Here is a 26,066-nt window from a genome sequence, read left to right as displayed (position 1 = left end):
AAGATGATAGAATGCAGATCTGGCAGCGGCTGCCACCTGGGGCTCCATAGTTAATGAAGGCTTCAGGAGAACCCCTAAACTCTTGACCCTCGAAGCTGGCACTAAAGGTGCCCCATCGAAGGTCGGTAAAGGGATCTCTCTTCCCAGGCTGCCTCAGCTTAGGTACAGAACCTCTGTCTTTGCTGGATTCAATTTCAGTCGACTTTGTCTGAGCCATTTCACAGCAGCTTGTAATGCCCAATCCAGATTTTCTGGGACGCAGTCAGCCTGGCCGCCCATCAGGAGGTAGAGCTGGATGTCATCCGCAAACTGGAGAGCCAGTTTGGTGTAGAGGTTAAGTGTGCTGACTCTTATCTGGGAGAACCGGGTTTGATTCCCCACTCCTCCACTTGCACCTGCTAGCATGGCCTTGGGTCAGCCATAGCTCTGACAGAGGTTGTCCTTGAAAGGGCAGCTGCTGTGAGAGCCCTCTCCAGCCCCACCCAGCTCACAGGGTATCTGTTGTGGGGGAGGAAGGTAAAGGAGATTGTGAGCCGCTCTGAGACTCTTCGGAGTGGAGGGCGGGATATAAATCCAATATCTTCTTCTTCTTCATATTGGTGACATCCCAACCCATAGCTTTGGACAATCTGGGTGAGGGGGCCATGTAGATGTTAAACAGTGTTGGAGAGAGAACCGCCCCCTGAGGCACTGTACACACTAGTGGGTGTCTCCGAGACGACTTCTCCCCCACTGCCACCCTCTGTCCTTGACTTTGGAGAAAAGAGGTAAGCCATTGGAGGGCAGACCCCTGAATCCCTGTGTCAGCAAGGCGGTGTGACAGCAGTTGGTGGTTGACTGTATCAAAGCCAGCTGACAGATCTAATAACAGCAACAGTGCCGATCTGCCTTGATCCAGATGTCTTAGGAGATCGTCCAAGAGGGCGACCAGTACCATCTCCATCGCATGTCCCGGATGAAAGCCGGACTGAAATGGATCTAATGAAGTGTCATTCAAAAACCCCTGTAGCTGTGCTGCCACTGCCCTCTCAATGACTTTGCCCAAAAAGGGCAAGTTCGACACCGGTCGATAATTGGCCAACTTGACTGGGTCTAAAGATGGTTTTTTAAGAAGTGGGCGAACCACTGCTTGAAGGGCGTAGGGAAGGTCCCTTCTGTCAAGGACCTATTAATGATCTGTTGAAGTGGCACCAATAATTCCGTCCGTTAAATGGCTTTTGCAATACCTTCTCAGCTGTTTTATTGAGTCACACCAGCAAATCAACTGAGAAGGCCTTCTCAGCTGGTACAACTCAGTGAAACAACTGAGAAGGCATTGCAAAAGGTGCTTAAAACCAGGTGAAATTGCAACTTCAAGGTGAATTTGTCACTTGGACTTCACTCCTGTGCAGTGTCCTTTAAATGGGTTTTGCAAGTGGGCTCTGCATGGAAGTGGAGTTCAAGAAGTGAATTCATCAGAATTGCAAGTGGGCACTGCATGAGAGTGGAGTCCAAGTGGCAAATAGTAGTGAATTTGCCACTTGGACTCCATTCCTGCACGGCACCAGCTTGCAAAAGCCATTTTAAAATGTTCCCTTTAAATGGCTTTTGGAAGATCTCCCCCACCCCCCAATTCTGCTGGCCTTGAGGAGCTGCCCTCAGCAGAAAGGAGGGAGGGAGGATCCACAAACTTCATGAACCCAAACCAGTTTGCAAAATGGAGGAAGTTTGTGAGACCTCATGAACCAGGACGAACCTCCATTTCCCCGGTTCCTGCCCATCCCTACCAACATATCAGGTTTGGGACACAGACCAAAGAGTTTATTGTTTATATTAATGTGATGTTTTTCAAGTGTTTCTTTTTTTTAAAAAAAACCATCTCACTGTTTTGATTCAGAAATGCAATTTGGCTGGTGGAGAATCATTGACCCAGAGGACCTAAAAGCTTTGCTTAAAGTGTTACATCTCAGGGGAATTAGAGAAAAGGCCTTACAGAAGCAAATACAAAAGCATATGGATTATATTACTCTTGCCTGCCTCAAGAATAAAGATGGTATGTAACTGACATGTCACACATCTGACTGCAGCGGCATAACAAGTTAGAAAGTAGCTGTTTTTCAATAATGCCATCTATGAGCCAACATGCCATATCAATACCATTTTTCCTAGAAGAGTCTTTAAGAATTAATGACTTCTCAGATTTTTTTTTTCTTTAAACGATTACATAAAGTTGTTTGAATCAAGAAAAACACAAATACCGTATGTGCATGCACATACAGGGATGCACACACACAGTTTTCCCAACTAACTGGAGCCTCTTAAACGTTAAACTTATCTTTACTGTCTTGGGTGAAGTGACAGAGGCTGCAAAATACTGTTTCATTTTGGGATTTTAAAGAATTGTTGTTTAACAGTTCATCATCCTTGGCGTCACTTAATACTATATTTCACCTGAAAAAAGAATTCCTGACTTTGCAAAGTCTGGTTAAACTGATAATTGTACTAAAGTAACTCCATCTGATCCCCAAATACAGTTGCAATTATTGAAGTACATGAAAATGATGAAAACCAGGTAACACGAGATATTGTGGAGAACTGGTCCACAGAAGAGCAAGCCATGGAGATGGACATTGCTATTCTTCAGCAGGTGGAAGACTTGGAAAGAAGAGTGGCATCTGCTAGTTTGCAAATCAAGGTAAAATGTATTTCAGTAAATATCAACAACTATGTTCAGTACTGTCATTGCAAAGGTTATAATTCAAAGCTGTTAACAGTGGCTCTTTCACAGTTAAGGATAAGTACCTTCTTAATAACATCATGAGTGGGGAGAAAGCCACTATGGTTTCATAAGCATAGTATCACCTAGGCTGAAATGATTTCATCCTTCTTTCTTCTTTTCCTTAAAAATGATCTCTATATAAAGTAGACCGTGAGGCATGGTGTTATTTCCCCCCCCCCCCTTTGGTTAAATCTTCAGAGAAGGAATATTAGTCAGCATTGCAAGCAACCCAACTAGAGGTTATAGGGGACATGTTGCTGAATATGTCACAATTAACCTCTAGAAAAAGAAACATGTATCATGGCATCACCACATTCCGTGTTTTCCTGCCCCACTCCAATTAATTGCTTGCCTCTAGCATTCGTTAAGGGAGTGCTGAATGTGACAATGTGGTCTAAGGCATATATCCTCAAAATTACAAGTGGAATAAGGATACAAATAGAAAGGAACTTCTGGTCCAGCAAACAGTGTGTGTGGGGAGGTGATTTTTTTCAGAATCCTCTTTCCTGCTTCATCTCCTCCACAGTGAACTTCAGGAGTAGTTTAGGAAGGTAAGTGGTACTCAAGGATCTATCGTATTAAGGAGAAAGCAGTAAAGGTCTTTGAACTGTGCTCACGGGTCTTGGGAACCGCCCTGTTCGTGCTTACCTTTGAACTAATAATATAGAGACTTCCACGGACAGGCTGCGGTGGGAGAGGGAAGATGAGAGAGTCAGTTTGTGGGCAGGAATTCTTCCATCTGCAGAAACACTCTGTTGGGATTTCAAGTCAATATTGTCTCTATGAAACTCCTCACTTAAATACTTATTATTACTTTATCCAAGTGGTTCGGGAAAGAAAGGCTCGCACGCTCTTAGCCCAAAATGTCTGCAGTCTTCCGGAGAAAAAGAGACTAAATTTAGGGGATAACTCAAAGCCCACTGTCCTAATGTTGTTGTTTACAGTCGCAAACAAACCTGTGCAAACCTTTCTGTTGAAATGTAGGGTTGGATGTGCCCTGAGCCAGCATCGGAAAGGGAAGACCTGGTATATTATGAACATAAGTCAGTTACTAAATTGCATAAGAAGCGAGACGGTGACTGTGCTGGTGGAGAAGAAGGCAGTAGCGGTACTCTAGAACGGAAGAGTGACAACCCTCTAGATATAGCAGTAACCAGACTTGCTGACTTGGAGCGGAACATAGAGCGAAGGTATCTGAAGAGCCCCTTAAGTACCACCATTCAGATCAAACTGGATAATGTGGGCACAGTTACTGTCCCTGCTCCTGCACCATCCGTTAGTGGTGATGGTGACGGGTAGGTTATTGAGATTAACTTGAAAAATTATTGTGCTTCTTTGCTAATTGGAGCCTATTTTCTATTGTGTGTTTTTTTATCTATGTACCTTCTCGTATGTCTTCTGATCCACACGGGTCACGTTATTTATGCATGGTGCTTTGTAAAGATTTTGTTTTCTTTTATTGTTTTCTTTTCCGTTACTTATGTTAATCCTGCAAAAAATTTTTACCTTACATTTAACTGGTTGTGACTAAGCTTTTGAGGCACGTAGCCACAGTCTGTGCACTACATCAAATTTAGTTGCTTCAGCCTTTATTACCCCTTACTTGGCTGTGTATGTTTTTGTTTTGTTTTTTTTTGTCATTGCCTGGCTTTCAATGTGACAATGATTGTTCCACGTTCAGAAACTGATGAAAATGGATGTGACCTGCTTAATTTCTCTATATTTCAATGCAGAATGGAAGAGGATATTGCTCCAGGGCTAAGGGTATGGAGAAGGGCATTGTCAGAAGCTCGCAGTGCTGCGCAGGTAGCTCTGTGCATTCAGCAGTTACAGAAATCAATAGCATGGGAAAAATCTATTATGAAAGTTGTAAGTGTTGTGAACTGATTTTTCTGTATCCTATTTTTCTACTTTCAGACGCCTCAGTTGATAGTGTATCTCTCATTTCTGCCTGAGAATTAGAAAAGTAAAAATTGTATATATATATATATATATATATTTTAACACGTTGGTTAGCATAAATTTTGAGGAAACTTTGCCAGACTCAGCAATCTGAACTTTCTTATGACAAGTAGCCCTTCTTACTGGTATATTTTGACCATAGTATTCCCTTTTCCCCTAAAATAATTTTTTTAAAAAAATATACAGTGGGTAATTTTTAGGCTTCTCTCTGGGGAAGGACACTGCACAAATGAAAAAATGACCCTTCCTGTGTCATTGTTATGGGGATTTGGTGTCAAAGACTGCAATTAAAGGCTTTTTCAGAAAGATGAGATGCAAAGCACATGCTTAAAAAGATGTGCATGGCTTCTTTGCATGCCCACTTAATACAGCTGTACGTGCAGATTGGACGACTGTACAGGCACATAGGCTGAAATGTCCATGTCCGCATAGAAATGACAAATTAACAAGCACTGCTGTGTTAATTGCATATTTATAAAAGGCATGCAAATGCATGTAAAGCGATTTTGCATGAATCCTGGGCATCAGATTTCTGAAAATTAAGCTTTTTTTTATACTATAGCATTCAGTGGGAAAATGCTAACACTTAAACAATGAATATGTTGTTGTTGACTAACTCTTTTTCCTACTGTTACACTGTTTTTGAACTTCCAGATTTTCTTTTTACCTTTTGTTCTGATCCATTTGCTACTTGTATATTATATCTGTGTTGTAGGCTCTGACAAAAAGCATTTTACTTTCTGTTCCTTTCCTTGAAATGAGTTTGCAATGGTGTTATTGAATATCATATATATTTATGGTATTTCCAAAGTGATCATAAAGTAAGATCAAGCAGATTCTACATCCCCAAAGGCAGCTGTGTTGCTAAGAACTTATTCTACTCTTGTTCATGTTTCTCTTCTCAGTGGTTAGAGTGTCAGACTCAGACAAGTAGACCCAAGCTCAAATTCCCAACACAAGTTGTGAAATCCTGGCAGTGCAATCCTAAACAAAGGAGCACTCTTCTAAGTCTATAGAAGCCAGTGGGCTTACAAGGGTGTAACTGTGTTTAGGACTCCACTGTGGGTGACTTTAGACACTCCAAATCACTCTCCCTCAGTCTTAACATACTTCCAAGGATTGAAGTAAGAATAAAATAGAGGAGACAGGAGAGGATTACGAGACAGGTGGGATAAAAATTCACTACATAACTATATAAACAAACCTCATTACTTCACTTTCCATCTTCCCCCTCCCTACTCCCTTTGCCATGATAAAAAACAAAACAAAACAAAACCCTGCTTTGTAGAACAGTTTTCTTTTTGTGGAGTCCCACCATGTGCATTTCCTCCTATCCTATCACCACAAGCAGCTGCTCAGAAGGTTCTAAAACTTGAACCCCTAAAACTGGTTTACAAAATCTGCCTTACAGGAGAGTTTTGTCTTTTTAGCATAGGGGCCAGTGCCTCCCTGCTCCTTTTGCTCCTATAACTGCCGTATTATCACTCACTTAGTTCTCTGGATAATGTACCTCAGTTTTCTCTTTTGTCTTTCCAGCATTAGCTCTTGTAATAAACAAACAAACTCAGTATAGTTTTGGGTTCCTGATGAGCAGAAAAGCCACATAAGAAATATCCTGAATGAATAATGGTTTTAGTTGGGACTTTAGTTCCTGTTTTTTTCTGTCTCAAGTATTTTTTCTCCAAAGATCTATTTCTATAGCCTAGAGACGTTTCTTTAAATAGTGCCACAACTTTGGAATTATATTTCCCATTTCAGTTTCAGGTGTAGCCAAGGCTCAAGACAATTCCTGCTTTTGCTTTGCTAGATTTACTAAGCAAGCTAACAAGAATCCGGTCATGCCTTCCTCTGGGAGAACTCATTGGCACCATTGATGGTTGGAGCCACTATTTCCTAACCATTACTTCCCTCTCATGCCCCTCAATCCTCTAACTTGATGCTGAGATTAACCTTTTCTGTAGTTCAGATTTGAGTTTCAACCTGAGGAATTGAACCTCAGCCATATGATACTGTACTTCTACTCCAAATGACTTCACAGCCGGCAAAATACTGCCAGAGCTCTGATACTCAACAGCCTCTAAGAGGTGCTCTGGAATAAAAGTTTTCTTCACTGGTCCCTTTGCTGAACTTTGATAGGATTGCACCTGTCTTTATGTTGCTACTAAGACCTACCCCAAATCCCCAGGCAAACTGGTTGGCTGAACTTGGGCTATGCCCTTCCCCCCTCACATTAGGGTTGTCAGGTCTGCATCAGAAAATATCTGGGGACTTTGGGGGTGGAGCCAGGAGACATTGGGGGGTGGAGCTGGGAGCAAGGTTGTGACAGATATGAACGCCAAAGGGAGTTCTGGCCATCACATTTAAAGGGACTGCACTCCTTTTAAATGCCTTCCCTTCATTGGAAATTATGGAGGATGGAGGCACCTTCTTTTGGGACTCATAGAATGGACCCCCCCTGGTCCATTCTTTTTGAAACTTGGGGTATTTTTAAGGAGAGGCACCAGATGCTATGCTGAAAATTTGGTGCCCCTACCTCAAAAAACCGCCAGCCCCCCAGATACCTATGGACTGATTCTCCATTATACCCTATTGGGACTGGCCTCCATAGGGTCTAATGAAGTGCCCAGCAGACATCCGCCCTCCCTCCTTCTAATAACCAGAAGCGGAAGGAGGGCCTCTAAACCTGGGGATTCTCTGCCCCCAACATGGGACTGGCAACCATACAGAACACATTCCACACCATCTTACAAGCAGCATGACAAGACATCTCACAAAATTAAATGGAGTACCACCAACTGTCATAATCCTGAGATGTGTCAATTAATTTATCTGTCACAAAAAAAATCACAATCTTCCCCCATCAACCATCCTTCCCACTCCTGGAAACTGGAACATGGTTTGCCCAGGAGATCTTCGCAACAGTTATTTCCACGTAACTATAAGGCCAAAGTACAGAAAATGTCTATCTTTGGTGCCTGGCACCAACTCCCAGAGTTTTCACAAAATGTCTAGCAGTTAGTTCCGCTCACCTCAGACTACAAAATATCATAAGCTTCCCATTCATCGACAATGTGTTGCTTGTTGGACACCAACTCCAACATATATACTGCTCTTACACTCCATTAATCTTTGGGTCTGGGCATCAAAACAGAGAAGTCAACCATTGTTCCCACATATAAGGTCTAGTTCCTCTAAGCTATTATCAGAGCTACTAGAGATTGTGTCTTCTTTCCATAGGACAAGAGCTCATATGATCTTTTCCTTTAAAGCCATGCTCATTTCGCAGTCTGTGTGCCTTCTTGGACTAATGGCATTTAGAACTGCAGTCATCTCATACGCATGTCTTTAAAACAAAATTGCATGTTTTCATATGCACCCTTACAGTTATGCCTTTCAGCCTTGTCCAACTTGGTTGGGATTACCAGTGTATGGTTTTCACCATTCTGGCACTAATTCTGTAGTTTTATGTCTGATTGACAGACATCTATCAGAAAAAAATGCCTTTCCATCAGCCAGATCTTACTATTGTAGTTATCCATTCAGGACAGAAGAGCTTCCTGTAAGAATCTCACAGTCAACTTGGAAACACTAGGGACTTCATGTTAATTATCATTGCAGTATGAAATGTCCTCATGTGGATGCTAATCATTAGGATTGTGTTGGTAGCAACAGATGTAAACAGTGACCCAGCATCTTGTAACACTACAGGCAGCATATTACACCATTTCTTAAGGATTCTCAAAGTTGCCTGGCTGTTTCTGGACCCAATTCAAGGTGGTGGTTTTACTCATCAAAGCCCTTTTTCATCTAGGATCCGAATATCTGAAGGACTTCCTGCAGCAATTAATTCCTGTTTCATGTCTCCCTAACTTTGGAAAGAGAGAGGCTATGAAGGATCAGGCTTTTTCAGTTGTAGCACCCCAATTTTTAAAATCCTTCACCAGGCCCTCATTTCTGTCTATCCTCAGGCACTAGAATAAAATTAAAGAAATTAAACAAGCTTTTAATTATCAGATCATTCTTCTCTTGATTGCCCTCCAGTGGTTGGGGGGGAGGGGGTTTCCTCCCAAGACCTTTACTATTGCATTTGTTAAGGTTTTGGGTGTAGTTTGGTTTTAGAGTTGATCAAAATTTTAATTATTTGATCAAATAATTCATCAATAAATGATGAAGTCTGAGTGTATATATGCACTCTGGGCTTTCTCCTGTCCTCCAAATTCTTACAACAGTTTCTACTCACACACACACACACACACACACACACACACACAACTTAACACTAATTTGATGAAATGTTTTTGGAATCATAGAACAGAGAGTTGGAAGGGACCTCCAAGGTCATCTACTCCAGCCTGCTGAGCAATGTAAGAAATTTACAAATACCTGCCCCCACATACCACAGCGACCCTTGCTCTATATCCAGAAGATGGCAAAAAAAAAAAAATCTTCCAGGATCCCTGGTCGAACTGGCCTGAAGAAAATTGCTTCCTGGCCCCAGAGTGGCGATCAGCTTTTCCCTGGGTGTGTAAGAAGGGGCCACAAGAACTAAGCACTGATGCAACCCTTTCTGCCCAACCCTCTCATGATCTGCGTAAGCTCACAGAATTGGCATTGCTGTTACCAGAAAGAAGACAGCTACTCCATGGATCTGGTGGCTGGTCCTGGAGATCATAAATATGTCAAGAATGTCAGTTTCTTTTAAAAACTGCTTCATGTATTACTAACTCTTACACAGATATAATTTTTGTCTAATATCTAACGAGTAAACTCAGTGATAAATTGGAAAGTAAACTCACTACCTGTGTAGATGGTGAAAGCCACAAAAACTGGCCATCCATAAGCAAGGTAGGGGTCCTCTACATACTCCCCAGATTTGTGGGGAAATTCAAGTTTGTAATTTACCCAAAGGGAGGGAGGGAGTCTTAATTAAGACTAAATACATTTTAGAAAGGTCAGAATATTGAAAGCGGATGAGTGCCAGTTAAATAAAAAAAGAGCTGAGAGGAAAACAAAACCAGACATTTGAGAATTGACGAGGCAAAGAGTTGAGAATAGATGGGTATTCTGAATTGTTCCCCGTCCTCCTAGTCTTTTTCAGTGTCCCAACTTGTGCAGACATTAATTTGAAGCCTGCATGTGGACTGTTAAATGTGATTATTTTGCAGATCTTTTTTTTTTCTTTTTGCTGCATATACGTACTTTGAAACTGCAACCAGCATGTTCTCCACTCCACGTAAATGGAACAAAAAGAAAAAACAAAACCCTACAGTCTTTCCATACTATGCGGTATGCATTTTACACTTTCATACTAATTCTTTCATGGAAGTGCCTTTGTGGAAGAATGTTGTAATATGTGAAGCAGTCCTAAGCAGCACATTGGATGTGCGTTTAAGAAGAAAATTCAGAACAGAGAGAAACAGACGGGAATGTGGCTGTTTCTTCTCTTCTGGGGTGCTGCGTTAACTGTAAATGTTACATATAGCCACAAATTTCAGATTTTTTTAAAAACAAATTATGAATGCATATTTCCTCCAGTGCATAAGTTAAGGACATACTTATCTGAAATAGTTTCCTTGTCTTGTAGTACTGCCAAATATGCCGCAAGGGGGACAATGAAGAGCTGCTGCTGCTTTGTGATGGGTGCGACAAAGGGTGTCACACTTACTGCCATAGACCCAAGATCAATACAATTCCAGACGGTGACTGGTTTTGTCCCGCTTGCATAGCAAAGGTAATGCTAATTGAAATGTGCATCCAAACTGTTTCACAATTGAATGAAAACACAGGCTTTTCACATACACATATTGCAATAAGAATTTATTTTTAAAAAATACATATAATTTGTTTTCTACGCCTTCTTATTAGTAATCAGCAGTGCTTCACAGCTTCATAGTGCATTACATTTTAATGGTTTTTCTAACTCCAGCCATTATCTGTTAATATAACCTTGCATGTAGACTCCATCAAATGTAGACAATGTTTATTAGATGCATACTTCAAGAATATTCAAAATGCACAGAGGACTTGAAAGAGTGTGTGTGGTGTGTGTGTGTGTGTTAAAGTCTTGTCTAGTTTACATGAGGATCCCTGTCTGATTGCATGGAGCTGAAGGTCACTTAGCACAGCTGACAAGTTGCTTACAAAGTGAATAAAAGGTTAAGAAGCCTTTTATGTTGCTGTAGTGTAATTGTATTGATAAGATGGGGAGCATACACTTTGAAAGATTAACTGTAAAACAGTTTAGCTATGTGCGAGGTTGGTGCATATCCTTCTGAATCCTGGCTTAGCTACTTTTGAAGCAGTAGTACATACAGTTGTTACAAAAGTAAAAAATAGTCAAGACTTAGGTGTGTAACAGCACAATCGGGGGGGGGGCTGAAAGCGCTCTGGGAGTGGACTTGCTGCTTCATGGGCACCAGAAGCATTTGCGTCGACGTATGACCGGCACCACCACAGTGGAGGGGAGTTACTTGGGAGGGGGGCCGCCCCAGCGCTGCTCCGCCCAAGAGCAGCGGCACCTGAGGGCTGTGCCCGAGCATGGACGGAAGTGAGGCGCAGCATGGCATTCAGGTGGAGGAGGGGGTGGAGCTGGGGGCGTGGCCAGGCTTAGGCAGCTTTCTAAGCAGTTTGGCCCATGACATGCCCCCTCGAGAGGCACAACAGCGCCTGCAGAAACAGCGTGTCCCATAGGCACTCACTGAAACCAAAAACAAAGGTTGTCTCCGCCGCTGCAGAAGCTTACAAACCCCTTAGGGAGCGGCATGATTGCCTCGCCAATCTCCTTGCGCCTTGGGTTGACAAGCCCCCTCCCCGGCATGCAACTCCCCAGCCCCCTCCTAGAAATACTTCCGCTCTGGCCTTGCACAACTCAGTTGTTAGGGAGAGTAGCGCGTGGCGGGAAGCTCTGCCGGTGAGCTCCCGGCCATACAGACTTAGAGTGCAGGCACGTTGGTGACAGGTTTTGCACTGTGCGGTTGCTTTGACAGTATCTTTGACTTGCGAGGGGAAGAGAGAGGTCTCTCCCCTGGGGCTAAGTGCTCTTCTTTCCAGGTCTCCACAGGTTCTGGGCTCCCGGAGGATCTGCATGTGAGGACTGTCACCCATGGCTGGGTAAGTTCCACTGTTCCCCCCCCCCCCAGCCTCCCCTTCCCCTCGCTCTCGACTGCTTGGTGTGTGAACGTCTCTGGCGCTTGAACCAGGCAGTGGGCTCCAGCAGGGGGCATTTGCTGACCTTGCTCCTCTGTGCTGCCATCTGCTCCTTTCCCTTGGTCTGCCCTCTGCCATGTTCCAAACCCCTGGCAGGGCATGGTGTGTGTGTGTGTGGCAGCTGCTCCGTTGTGGAGAGGTGGGTCAGAGACTGTCCCTTTAAGAGAGTGCCTGGCTGAAACGCAGTCTGCTCTTCCAGCCGTCGCCCCTGCAGGTGCTCTTGATCTTTATCTCTGTTTTGCAGGTGGGACTCCAACACAGAGGCTTCCGCGTGTGTCGCTCCACCGCCCCCCCCACTCCCTCAGCTGTTTCTGCCCGCCGCTCTGAATGGAGCCCCACACATGGCGAGACTGCCCAGCGTGCGCCAGGGAGACTGTTGCATTCTGTTCCGGAAAAATAAAGTCTGAGCTGTGCCCTCTGTTGTCTCTCCTGCTTGGCATCTGCTGCATGTTCCCTGGGCAACCCCCCCCCCCCCATCAGTGGCCTCTCTGAGGGAATGCCTCGGAGGGTGGGCAGATTTGGTTTTGCTGGGGGAGAATGGTCTATGAGCCGCCATGTTGCCCCTCACATGACTGGACAGGGGAGGGGAGTGCCGCCCCTCAGCCTGCCTGGGCTGACAGCCTACCCGACCCCACAGGGCTGTTGTGCACAGGGCACCAAGGGGGGGTGCTGATGAAGTGGACTCAGAGTTCTGCGGCTGATGCACTCGCACTCTGAGTTCTGTGGCCCCCGGAGGAGGTGTTCCGTGCACGTGGCACGGGGCATCTGGGTGGGGGGTCTCTGCTGCTGGGCTGCTCACTCCCAGACACACATTCCAGCCACTGTCTATGACAGCGAACTCCTGCACTTTGTACTTTCTGCTTGTCTGCCTGCCATTGGCAGAGTCTCTGACAGCGGTAGGGTGTGAGGGGATTGACGGCTTCTCTGTGGGCCCGTACGGGCCTGTCTCGTCCCCACCCCGCCACCAAGCCAGGCTTCTTGTGCGCGCGTGCCGAGGCTCACTCTGTTCCCTCCCCATGTTGGTGGAATGTCTCTCCTTTGCCTTTGACGGTCTGCCCATCATTGGCTCCATTCTCTGTTTGGGGGCAGGTTGGGGATGGCTATCAGCCTCTTTTGGCCGTCTCTCCCCATCCCTGACTGTCATGAGCCATGGCACATGCGCCAGGACTGGCCAATGGGGAGGGTGGGCTGGCCCTCCCCTCCGGCTGCCTCCGCCTCCCTTGCGTGCCTATGCCAGCGGCGTTGCCATGGCGACCGTCCCCCACACGGCAAGCTACGCCTCTCCCCTCTCCACGCTCCAGCGTGCCGAAGTCCTCAGGAAGTCTACTAGCGGTGTGGCAGCTACGCCACGGCCGCCACATGTCTGGATTGGGCTGTAAATGGCAGAGATTTTAATTTACATGTAATCCCATAGCATGACAGACCTGCCCACTTTGTGCAACAAACTGGTTAGGATCCCTTTACAGGTTTTTGCACATGAAAAAAATGGTAAGACATGAATTAGGCTTAATAATTAATAGAAAACCATAGGAGGCAAATTACATATTTTAAAGAATTTTTTTACTGCAAAATGTGCACACAACAGTCTTGTATTTTTATATTTTATCATGATGGTATACTTGTCCAGGATACAGGATGTATTAACTGTAAATGTCTCATATAACCACAGATTTCTGAATTTTTAATTTTTTAAAAAAACTATGAATGCATATTTCCTCCATTGTATGTGTTGCATAATATCCAGTGAGTAGGATTTAGATAATTTATTTATTTATTTTTCTGCGGGTTTATAGTCTGCCCTTTCCCATAATGGGCTCGGTGGATTACAACATAACAGAACAATTAAAAATCCAACAATAAAACAATTAAAACAGTTAAAACAAGCAGATAAGACAGTGTGGATGGTGTAAGCACATTTTACAGATTAGGACATAGAAACTTTTGCCTTAAATCATGATTTTTCTGACCTCATTGTATATCCAACATATTACCTAGTCATTTGCATATAACATGTTTAAATTATTTATACTCCAATGACTGCCATGCTTTACAGTATCTCACTTTTAGTTTGTCCAGACATGGTTTTGTAATCTGTCTGGGTCCGCTGGTAGTTTTCCCTTTTCACCGCCATTTCATTTACACTTTCTCACAAGTCCATATCCATGCCCATTTAATTACTGGGTTCTTCAGATCTGGGATTAAGTAAAACTGTTAGGCTACGTCCTAAAAAGTCACACTTCCCATTTGCTACCCCGTGTTGTTCAGTCTAATTTTACAGCTTCTGTTTAAAATTGACAGAGCAGTGCTGAATCATCACAGCAATTACAGCGATTAATTTTTAGCTTTTGAAGAAAAGCACAGTGTGAGAAGACAGGAGATTAATATTGTCTATAGAACGATAAACTGGCCTTGAAGTTGACCTGATTATAAGAGGATCGATTAGTCAGTTTTAAAAAATCATTTCACTGACATAAAGCCAGTTTGGAGAGCCAGTTTGGTGTAGTGGTTAAGTGTGCGGACTCTTATCTGGGAGAACCGGGTTTGATTCCCCACTCCTCCACTTGCACCTGCTACAATGGCCTTGGGTCAGCCATAGCTCTGGCAGAGGTTGTCCTTGAAAGGGCAGCTGCTGGGAGAGCCCTCTCCAGCCCCACCCACCTCACAGGGCGTCTGTTGTGGGGGAGGAAGATAAAGGAGATTGTGAGACTCTTCGGAGTGGAGGGCGGGATATAAATCCAATATCATCATAAATCCAATATCATAAAAATATTAATATTTTTAATTAACAATTTTTAATTTTACAAAATATATAGAAAAGAACTTAGTTGCCAAATAAAATACAATACTTTAGGCCTTACAATGTTAACAGTTAATATACAAATATAACGATATCTGAAATTGCCATGTGATTTTGAGGTCAGAATCCATCTCCCCAAAAACAATGCAAATAAGAAGGGCTTCCTTCCATGCTGACAGAAGGAACATTTGCAACTTCGGCAGGGCTTCTCAGGGAGATGTGGGGGGGGAGCTGCTGGAGAGCTATAAAATTCCCACGTGCAAATGCAGCACTAGCCGACAGTGTTTTAGATCCAGTCCAATTGTTTTCTAATTGATCCCAGTTAAGTAATTATCTCCCTTTTCCAGTGTCTTTCATTATTCATATGAAATGCAGACTATGCAGAAAGCACGTTCCTTTGCAGAGCTCCACATGGCCTAGCATCTTGTTCAAAGGGCCCTAAAGCCCGTGTTCCTATTCCTCCTCCATACTGTCTGCATTATAGCAACATACAGTTTTATGGCACGCTGGGATGGCTAATAAGCATTGCATTCAATGAGAATGGCGGTTAAAAAGACACTGAGCAGACAAGTGTTTCTCTGTGTGTGTTTATACCCTGCATCTCTTTATGAATTGGCTCTTAGATTCTTCTGTTAAAAGCATTACTGGTGATTTCATTCTAGAGAATATGGAACCATTTTGTCAATGGAGACACAACATCAATGCACCTTTTGCCTTTGTGCCTAATTTATCATGATTTTTCTTTCTGCCGCAGGCAAGTGGACAAACGTTAAAAGCTAAAAAAAATCCAGTCAAAGGGAAGAAGAGTAATGACCATAAGAAAGGCAAGAAATTGCCCTTGGTGGTAGAGATGGAGGAGGAGGACTCTGCAACTACAAGCAACTCGATAAAAAAAGGGAAAACGGACTCCAAAAAGAGAAAAATGGATGAAAATGTTTCTGTTAGCTCATCCAAGCAAGAAAGCGTTTCCCCTGTGAAGAAAGCTAAACACGATGAACCCAAGGACATGGCTTTATGCAGGTAAAGCCCAGCTGAGTTTATTTACTCTGAATTTTGAAGTCAAACTGAGTCTCAAACTGTAAGGTGCTGGTACTCCCCATGTTTTTAAAATTTACCCATGGAGTCCCGTAAAGAAATCCTGTCATTGTGAATGGGTTGGCCTGTCATTGTGAATCCTGTCATTGTGAATGGGTTGGCCTATTTCACTGATTTCGTGATAGGCACTTGATGATGTTAGGATCATTACAACAAATTCACAGAATGCAGATACTTGTATAAATAATTACAGGCTGCTCCCCCACAGGGACGTGAAAACCCACCCCTGCAATGGCAGCAGCGGCATTTGAAGTGCTTGGGAGGGGAAATGGTGTCTAGCAACATTTATTTATTTATTTGGTTAATTTATATCCCGCCCTTTCCCATGCGGGCTCATGCTGCCCCGAATAGTTTTGGAAGCACATCTCAGCTCTACCATCATAGTAATGATGGAGGTAGTGTCCCACATGAACACGCCCCCATAGGTATTCTGCAGATTCCCCTTTAAACTGGGAAGAAACATGGTTTTTCTCCTCTCAATTAAATGAGGAAATCCCCGAATGCCACAAGTCATGTTCACAGTGAGCACAAAATCATGTGGACGTTTCCTTTAATCTGGTAGCTTCTATTTGTCCTAGCTAGATGAATCAGTCTTAGCGTGATAATACTATGTGAAGCACAAAATGGCAGAGAAATTATTCTTTTTCCTTAGTGTGATCCTTTCAGAATTGGAAACTCATGAGGATGCATGGCCTTTCCTCCTTCCTGTAAACTTGAAACTTGTTCCTGGTTATCGGAAAGTTATTAAAAAACCCATGGATTTTTCCACCATTCGAGAGAAACTAAGTAATGGACAGTAAGTAAATACTTACATAAACCATGTTGAGAAAAACAATTAAAAATAAAATTAATGCAACCTTTGTTACTAAATTAATGCCTATTGATTGCTGCATTTAAGTTGAGCCATAATGGAGAAGTGCTCCAAAAGTACACACTGGAAAGCCAGTGTAGTGTAGTGGTTAAAAGTGATGGACAAGTATCTGAGAGACCCAGCTTTGAATCCCCGCTCATGCCATGGAAACTTGCTGGATGATCTTGAACCGGTAATGCTCTCTCAGCCTAACCTACCTCACAGAGTTGTTGTGCAGATAAAATGGAGGCTAGGAGAACGATGTAAGTAATTAAAAATGATTAAATAAATAATACTCAGGGCAACACTTTAAAATTAACCCTGTTATTGTTTCATCTAAGGAAAGAATTTTAGATTCCCTCTTTTCATTCTGTGTCCCCCCAAAATAGCATCTTTTTTGTTCTTTCAGGTACCCTAATCTTGAAGCCTTTGCTGTAGATGTCAGGCTCGTGTTTGACAACTGTGAAACATTTAATGAAGATGATTCTGACATAGGCCGAGCTGGCCACAATATGAGGAAACATTTTGAAAAAAAATGGACAGAGATTTTCAAAGTGAGCTGAAGTGATCACTGTCCAACATGTTTTCTTTATTTTTTTTAAATGAGGACGAATGAGACCAGCAATGTGAACTGTATTTACATTAAAGTACAAGGCACATGCATAACTAATGACTGTTTTATTTTCTCCTTTAAAGTATCACATTGATGTGGTACTAATTCTTAAGGCTTCACTCCTATGGCAACCACGGCCCTTGGTTCTTGGTTTATGTGTTTTATCAAACTATTTTAGGTAGAACAGGGAAGTACACCCAAAGAATTTAAAAGTAAGGGGTGTTATAGTGCAATAGCAATTTAAAATATATCAAAACGCACTGAATATTCAACCACCAGAGCTCTACTTGGGGAAAAAGATTCTGTTTTCCCTTTCAATAAATATCTATTTTTCATTTTTTTTACTTTGTAGTTTATTTTTTAGTAAATGTATTTAATTTTATGAATTATTTATGATTAAATAGCATCCAGACTCTTCGTTTTCTGTGAAAAGGAAGAATTAGGGAAAAATTGCTTTAAATCTTGAAAATACAACAAGGAATGTTTTAAAATATAAAACAAAGCCAAGTAAAACTGTTTACACTGATGTGCTGTAATAAGCACGGAAAATTAAACTTTACTGTAGAGTTACAAGTACATTTATATATATGTTGCTGCATCACTTGTGTAGTTAAATTGTATTTCAAGACAGTGAAGAAAAAAGAGACATATGTATATACTGTTCATTATTGTTTATATTAAGTCTTGTTTTAAATATGTATGATGTGTACATATTGTTTGCAAACATTATTGTTTATGCCTTAGAAGGACTGTAGCATTTTATTTTAGTTTTAAGGTAATTATAGCTATATGGCTTGTACAGTAACTATCCTCTACCAACACTGTGGAGTCTCCTTAATCTTTGTAGTGCCTGCCTTTAAAACAGGGTGTAGGGGATATTAGTTTTCCATTTTTCTATTTTGTTATATAATTTCAAGCCACCAGGGCCTCAAAATTCAAGTATAATCATTTGTATCCATGTGGAATAAAAATTGTGACAATTTCCTACGCACACAGTATTTTTTCATAAAAAAAACATTTCCCTCCATTTGCCTTGCCACAGAAATAACAAAAAGACATTTGTAACCACTGTGTTTTATCTACTGTGTGTTGTGGTGGCCTGTTGGAGGCAGATAGACCAGATTTTTTTTGTACCTATGTAAGAGTACTTGAAGTTTCATTTAAAACAAAAACGTTGTGGAAAACGTAGCATTCTTTTCTTTTTTTTTAGGAGTGTTATTTTTCACTAGTATGTGTGGCACGGATACAATAAAAGGCTGTTTTGCAAACCAGTTTTTCCCCCTCTGTTATTTTAATTCTGTGTATGTCCTATTAGAGAACCCTGCACCTCACAGGTTTTTGTTTTTTAACTGTAAATGGGGGGGGAGGGTGTTATAAGAGATATGAGGGGAAGGATCTGGAAAACAGTGCTGGTTTTCAATGTTTTTAGAAAATTTCTGGTGAGAATGAAATAGTGACGCTGACAGCCCCAAGCAAGAAGTTTCCACCGCGTTGTGTTCAGCTAAGGTTGTCCCTGCTTACCATGGATTTTTCATAATCAGTCATATGATTCCTAAGTGATCCAGAAAATAACTCTTTTAAAGCTACTATGGCAGTGAATGTGGGAGGATGTTAAACGGAGCAATAGACGATTTATGGAAGTTCTTATTCAGGGAAAGTATTCATGAGCTTTTATAGTAAGAACTTAATAATTGTTTTTTTCCACTTGCACTAACAACTCATAGGTTTCAATCTTAAACTTTCCTGGGAACAAGGAACGTTGATTAAAATGGGGCTTACCTCTAAGTAGACTTGCAGAGATTGCTCCCTTAAACACCAAAATGAAGAACACTGAGGGTTTGGTGAAAAGGTTCTAGAAACTCCTGTTGACTATGTAAGGACCACTTATTTTTCCTTTGTTTATCTGAAGCACCAACCAGAAATATGGCAATACCACATAATGCATAAGGCTAGTTACGGGTCTGTTTGGGGTCTTAATCCCATCTGTTTGGCGATATCATACCAAAGTACACTGATGTCAAATGGAAACTTTATGCTACTTAATGCTGTCCAGTGAATGACCAAATGCAAAAGCAGAACAAAGTAACTTCATATTATTGGGGTTCATACTTGGACACCTGCTCAGAGAATCTTGATTGGAAAAGCCACCTTCTGCATGCCTAAGTGTGTTCTCTGTTATGCATCCAGCCCTTGGCTTCTGCTGCTGATCTTAGGCTAAAGTCTTCCTTAGTGGGCCAGGTGCAACTGTCACTAGGCTTGCACAACATTGTCGCAACAGGGTGGTCCAGGAAACTGAATTAAAGAGGCAAATATGGATGCTCTAACTTTACTGATTCAACAAGAGTTATATACCCTCAAAAACAAAATTCCCAGCAGTGTCCAATTTCTGTATTCTATTGAAATTGATTTTTTAAATTTCACTAATCTTTTCAAATCTCAACTACATAGCAGCAGAATAACATCTTCCAAGTTTCCCTGCCCTGAAACACATGATTGGAGTGTGCCTAATTAGTTTCTATAAATTATTCGGAAATATTTCATTACATTTATCCAAATCAGAGATCAGTCTTGTATCTCTAACGGGCTTACAAGAAGATTTGTTCAGCTTGACTTAGCCACATTTATGGCCAAGCTCATTACTAAAAGTTGTAATGAACTGCTCTAAAAATTCAAGGTTGTTGATGGAAAGCAAACACAGTATTTCAGCTTTTGATTCCCTTCTACTGTTTACTATTTTCATTCACAGCAGAGAGATATGAAAACCACGGACCAGAGGTTTTTCAAGAATTTGTTAGTGGTGGTCAGTAAACAATAGCTTTGATTTGAGAAATGTGGAGGCAATAGAATTATTTCACATAATACAAAACGCCTAGTAAAATTACTAAAAATGAACACCATACATACAATTTCAGTACTGTACAATGTTAACATATAGTAGGAGTCAACCACTTCCATATAATTCTAGGAGTGAAATTCATGTCTGGCTACTGGCTTTGATGCTGACCTATTCTGGTCCTTAGAATGCACATTCTGAGATGTGCACTTTTGAAGGAAATTAATAGCAAAGGTATGTGTGAACTTTTTAAAGACCAGGATGAGAATGTTAGTAGAAGATAAGCACTAATACATTTGCAATTAACAATACTCAGATGTACACTTTTTAGCAAATATGAGATGGGACCTTTATTGTCTGGAATTCCACATAAACTTTGTAAAAATGCAGTTATTTTATTTGAACTCATCTGAAAAGACTACTTTAAAATAGGCTGTTATATTATAAATGCCTCTATTTGCATACTCCTGTTTGAGTGATACACAAAGCAATGAATTAGAAGAACTGGGTAAGGACTGAACAGTATATTCTAAGCTAGTGACTTGCTTGATAACATTGAGTAAATCCAATCCTTGAGCTCACAGGCTTGTGGTGCCTTTTGGGCAGTACATGACCCAGGGAAGAAAGGCATCCCGTTGAAGTTCTCTTACTGAGTGTGAGTAATCCAGAAGGCTAATTTTTCAAATACAGCAGAATGCAAATAAGATGATGTGTTGCAGGAAAAGTTAAACCACCTTAACCAACATGCTTTGTTCAACTGAGGATGCAAGGACAATGTATCCTGCACCATTAAGTGTTGTGGAATCCCCTACCTTGCTGGGGGGGGGGGGGAGATCCAAATGCTCACCTGCCTGCAGCCCCTTCCTTTTAAGTATGCAGTGCAGACCAAATTGGAAACCACTAACTTTTAGCTCTGCTAGCCCCACCTTCCCCAACCATGCAACTGGCCAAAAGAGCTGCAGAAATAGTGTGGGTTGCCTGACTGTAGCCCAGGGTGCTCTCTTAACTTCCCCAAGTTAGAAAATTTTCCTGACAGTTACCTGGACATTAATGGCAATGACTGGAGCAGCTGGTAAGTCACACACAGACATGTGTGGTTCTGCTTATTTTTCCTGCTTTCATGTGCATCAGTATGACATCACATTAATACCACAGTGACATTCTGTCAGTTAATCTCCAGTGTGTGGGATGTTTTGCATTCCCTCTATGACAGATTGTCCTAGCAACTCTTAAGGGAAGAAATGTTTGACACAGTCCATGTCACAGAGAAGTCTGAGGTAGAGGATTCCACAATACTTAATGGTGCAGGATACATTGTCCTTGCATCCTCAGTTAAAGAAATGGAGGGTAGGGTTGGTTTTCGTGCCTCCAGCTCCTGAGTTGGAACTGTGAGAGGCTGTGGGGTGGGTACAGACAGGAAACAGAGTGCTGTTGGCTGCAGGCCAGGATGGTGTTTTTAAGTAGCAAACCTTGCTCAAGTGTCATTGAATGTCCTAAGGGTTCTGAGATCAGAGAATGGGGGCTACACAGTAAGGAAAAGGATATGCATGCCTCATTATGATGGTGCTTTGAATTGTTAGGGTGACAGCCCAATTCATTTGTCTGATTAATTTACCAAGCAGGCGAACTGTTACTTGTGAATTTATCTGATGCCCTTTTACATTAAGAATGACATTCTTCCAACACCCAAAATTCAAGCCTCACCTCTGGTAGTAACACCAGTTAGAAAACATTTAAAATAATTAATTTGTTCTAAGTACCTGCAGCAGCATATTTACATAACAATCCAGATATGACTACATCTGCTTGCAGTTTGCAAATGGAAATAATGTTATCTCAAGCACGTGAGTGTGGAACATATGACTGACCGTCCCTCTCCAATGACCTAAGGTGTGTGATATCAGGATTAGTTAAGTCATCCGGAAATGACAGATCGGTTTCAATCCGCGATGGTGCAGATGATCACTGAATTCACGTGGGGCTGACATAACTAAAAATAGTGTCGAAACTGAAGGACTCCGTCCTTGGCACGATACCGCTCTCTCTTTTTTAATCCGCAAAAAAACAAAAAACACCCCAAACCTGGAAACGCTGAACATATTATAGGCAGAAGGCTTAAGCACCGTAGTGTTTACTTCTGAGTACTGGATAGGCTTGCATGCGTCTGCAAAATGCTCAGTGGCAGCTAAATGTGATGGGATTGCAACACCGACTCCAATCAGCTGCACGAGGCTGTTAATATGCCGCCGCGTTATTCTCCTCCCTAATTTCCAAACTCATGCTAGGACATACATACACTGCCTATTGCAAACAAGAAAATCACCCCAGACGAGCAGCAGGGAGGGAGGCACAAAACTTCCTATTCTACCAGCCACCGCCCTTACTGGGCCGGGACAGAGCACTACTAAGTGACGTCATCACGCTCGTGAACTCTCTCCCCCCCCCGCTCACCATTTACCTAGCTAATCGCGTGGGTCACGTGGACGCAGGTGAGCCCGGTCAGGTTTGCATCGTTTCCTCTTTCAGAGGCAGAGGAGGCGGGGCTTGTCACGTGACTTCGTTCCCGCCCGGCTCGTCGCGCTTCTGCTCAGCAACTCTCCTGCGTGAGGGACAGACGCTGGGACCCGACGGCGCAGCCGCAGGAACGAGGTAGGCTCCGAAGAAGGGAGGGACTACTTCAGTCGAGGGTGGGTTTCTCAAGCGCCGTGAGGGGCGCCGTTGGAAGCAGAGCGGCGCGAGCCTCGTTTTCCCGCTTCCTGGGGGAGCGAGGCGGTTTCTTAGCGCGCGCGCTCTCTCTCTCTCTCACGCACAACACTCGGGTGGGCGGAGCCGCCGCCCTTGTTTCCCTCAGTCTCCAGAGGGCGAGGTTGAGCTCAGTTTGGGCGGCTGCAGTCCCCTCACCTCTCTAGAACAGGGGTGGCCAAACCTGCTTAAGGAAAGAGCCACATAGAATAAATGTCTGAGAGCAGCAAGACGTGAATGTCAGATGTTTGAGAACCTCCAGTCAGGAGGGCAGGCGAATAGATGGGGGGGGGGGGGAGATGTGGAAAGAAAGCAACTTTAAATGTATTCTCCATTATTCAAATGTATTCTTCAAAGCACAGGCTAGTTTGGCTTGGAGAAGTGATTTTAAAGAGAAAAATGACTTCTCCAAGCTGGCTGATAGGGCAGTAGGAGCCGCCGCCCTTGTTTCCCTCAGTCTCCAGAGGGCGAGGTTGAGCTCACTTTGGGCGGCTGCAGTCCCCTCACCTCTCTAGGACAGGGGTGGCCAAACCTGCTTAAGGAAAGAGCCACATAGAATAAATGTCTGAGAGCAGCGAGACGTGAATGTCAGATGTCTGAGAACCTCCAGTCAGGAGGGCAGGCGAATAGATAGGGGGGAAGGGAGATGTGGAAAGAAAGCAACTTTAAATGTATTCTCCATTATTCAAATGTATTCTCCAAACCACAGGCTAGCTTGGCTTGGAGAAGTGATTTTAAAGAGAAAAATGACTTCTCCAAGCTTGGCCTATAGGGCAGTAGGAGCCGCCGCCCTTGTTTCCCTCAGTCTCCAGAGGGCGAGGTTGAGCTCAGTTTGGGCGGCTGCGGCCCCCTCGCCTCTCTAGGACAGGGGTGGCCAAACCTGCTTAAGGAAAGAGCCACATAGAATAAATGTCTGAGAGCAGCAAGACGTGAATGTCAGATGTTTGACAACCTCCAGTCAGGAGGGCAGGCAGGAAGGCGAATAGATGGGGGGAGATGTGGAAAGAAAGCAACTTTAAATGTATTCTCCATTATTCAAATGTATTCTCCAAACCACAGGCTAGCTTGGCTTGGAGAAGTGATTTTAAAGAGAAAAATGACTTCTCCAAGCTGGCCGATAGGGCAGTAGGGGCTTCGAGAGCCACAGAATATGTTTGAAAGAGCCACATGTGGCTCCTGAGCCACAGTTTGGCCACCCTTGCACTAGAGAGTCAAGCGGTGGGAGAGGGCAACGGCAGCAGCAGCTCTTTGTGGTGGACGGTTGTTCCACTTGTGCCGTTTTGGTCCACAGTGGTCGTCTGTAGAGGCCGTAAGGAGTCAAATGCCCCTTCTCTTATCCCACAGGTTCTCCAGATGGTTATATTTCAAAGAAATAACTTTCATGCTATAAATATTCAAATAGGGCAGGAGGAGATTAAAAATATAATGTGGAGGGGGGGGAACCAAGAGGATATAAAAACATCATGGCTTGCAGTTCTTCCTTTCTGCCCTTTCCCTCTTTTTAACATCTGGCCTCGTGAAGTTGGGGAGAATTTGAAACTTTGCATGCTGCCTTGCTTTATTGGGCTGGTGCTCATAAAAGGTACGGATGTGCTCCCGTGTGCCTGTCATTTTGCAAATTATAACAGTTGTTCCGGTCAGCTTTTCTATAAAAATATAGATTACAACGGAATGGTTCAGGAAGGCACTTTAGGGAATAGCGCTATGGGACTATGCTACTTTGTACAGGAAGTGTTATCCGTTTACTGGATTCTGTTGTCACTGCTTATTTACTACTGATTTAAAAGTATTTTTCTGCATTGTATCTGCACTCTACCATGTTTAATATGCTATCTGCGATTAGATTTCTGGAATCCTAGTCCTAGTATATTGCTTATTAGTAGGCTCATCATATTGATTGTACTGATTTACCTTATATCTCATTGAGAAAGGCGGACTGTCTAGAAGTATAACTAAATAAAAGAGACCATGGATCTGCCTTCTCATCAAAAGAATCACATGCTTTTGCTATGACCAGTGGCTATCTGCAAATTCCTCCTGGTGCCTACTTAGAAAAATGGAAACATACCTTACATCTGTCCTCCTTACCGGGGTTGAGCCCTATGTTTTTCTTGCCAGCCTTTAGTAAATGGCTTGTTTTGATCCCATTTTTATCTTCTAGGAAATGTCTTATCATTTTGTGAGCAGTTATTCAAAATTCAGTTCCTTTTCCCCGAGTCTCCAGAAATTAAAATCCTTGAGCAGGAGAGTGCTCCCTGTATTCAGATAACTAAATCTACAGATAGGAGGAACACTTTCCCTGATCAGAAGTTTCAGCAAACTTAGTGCCCAAAGAAGGTGCCCCCATCCTCCATTATTTTTGGTGGAGGAAAAAAAAGCATTTAAGGAAAGGCATTGGGTTCTGCTGGGCACTAGTACATTGCACTGTTACTTCTCAGCACTTTGTACATGCACTGCCTACGCTGGGTTTGGGACCCCCCTTGCTTGGATTGGTTGAACTGGCATTGCCACATTGGCATTGGTTCTGCTGAGTGCTCTGTACAAGCACTTAGTTTCTACTGCAGAGACTCTCTCGTTTGACATCAGTCCCTGTTTTTTTGCTTCCCCCTTCCACTGGAAATGATGGGGCACTTTCTTTGGTGGCCCCTTGGTCCAACCTTTTTGAAATTTGGTGGGGAGGTCTTTTGAGTAGAGGCATTAGAAGCTACACTGAAAATTTAGGGCCTCTACCTAAAAAAAATAGCCCCCTGGTCCCCCCACATACCCCCAGATAGATTCCCTATTATAGCCTATAGGAATAATTCGATATAATGGTCCCCATGGGCTGTAATGGAGCTGAAGGAATTTAATGGTTTCACTGCAGCTTCACCTGGAATGGCGTTTAAAGGGAGTGCATTCTTTTTAAATGCTGTTTAACTTCAGCTATCCTGTTTTCCAGGATAATCCCAATTTTTTTCACGATTATTTGGGATTGGCTATGATTGATAGCTGAAAATACACCCCTCTCTATATGAAAGAATAGCTGATAAATACTGGTAAGATATTTTTTTGAGCTTTGGAGGGGGGGTGCTCAGATAGAGCCAAATGTACACCCTACTTGAGCCAGTTTGGTGTAGTGGTTAAGTGCGTGGATTCTTATCTGGTAGAACCGGGTTTGATTCCTCCACTTGCACCTGCTGGAATGGCCTTGGGTTAGCCATAGCTCTGGCA

At 42.9% G+C, this 26,066-nt stretch overlaps 2 protein-coding genes across 23 annotated transcripts in view; both read left to right on the top strand.

Moving 5' to 3' along the window:
- Positions 1–18,552, top strand: part of BAZ2B (bromodomain adjacent to zinc finger domain 2B) — a 186,026-nt gene extending 167,474 nt beyond the window's left edge. For 15 of the 21 annotated variants that reach the window (XM_060257178.1, XM_060257167.1, XM_060257166.1 and 12 more), the window contains 8 exons: positions 1,877–2,032; positions 2,514–2,674; positions 3,743–4,053; positions 4,492–4,627; positions 10,305–10,451; positions 15,478–15,743; positions 16,471–16,614; positions 17,078–18,552. In XM_060257178.1, the coding sequence (XP_060113161.1) occupies positions 1,877–2,032; positions 2,514–2,674; positions 3,743–4,053; positions 4,492–4,627; positions 10,305–10,451; positions 15,478–15,743; positions 16,471–16,614; positions 17,078–17,231 (1,475 nt within the window). In that variant the 3' untranslated portion in view covers positions 17,232–18,552. Of the gene's footprint in view, positions 1–1,876; positions 2,033–2,513; positions 2,675–3,742; positions 4,054–4,491; positions 4,628–10,304; positions 10,452–15,477; positions 15,744–16,470; positions 16,615–17,077 lie in introns of those variants that run through there. The other 6 variants (XM_060257171.1, XM_060257174.1, XM_060257177.1 and 3 more) reach the window with 3 other exon arrangements.
- A 4,043-nt stretch (positions 18,553–22,595) lies between these two features.
- Positions 22,596–26,066, top strand: part of WDSUB1 (WD repeat, sterile alpha motif and U-box domain containing 1) — a 35,482-nt gene continuing 32,011 nt past the window's right edge. Inside the window, exons 1-2 of one of the 2 annotated variants that reach the window (XM_060257305.1) lie at positions 22,654–22,763; positions 25,795–25,891. The gene's annotated coding sequence lies outside the window, so the exon portion shown is untranslated. Of the gene's footprint in view, positions 22,764–25,794; positions 25,892–26,066 lie in introns of both variants that reach the window. The other variant, XM_060257306.1, reaches the window with a different exon arrangement.

The sequence above is a fragment of the Heteronotia binoei genome, chromosome 16, assembly GCF_032191835.1.
Source record: "Heteronotia binoei isolate CCM8104 ecotype False Entrance Well chromosome 16, APGP_CSIRO_Hbin_v1, whole genome shotgun sequence".
Lineage (NCBI taxonomy): Eukaryota > Metazoa > Chordata > Lepidosauria > Squamata > Gekkonidae > Heteronotia > Heteronotia binoei.
The sequence above is the reverse complement of the archived record's forward strand: the minus strand, read 5'-3'. Positions and strand labels throughout refer to the sequence as shown.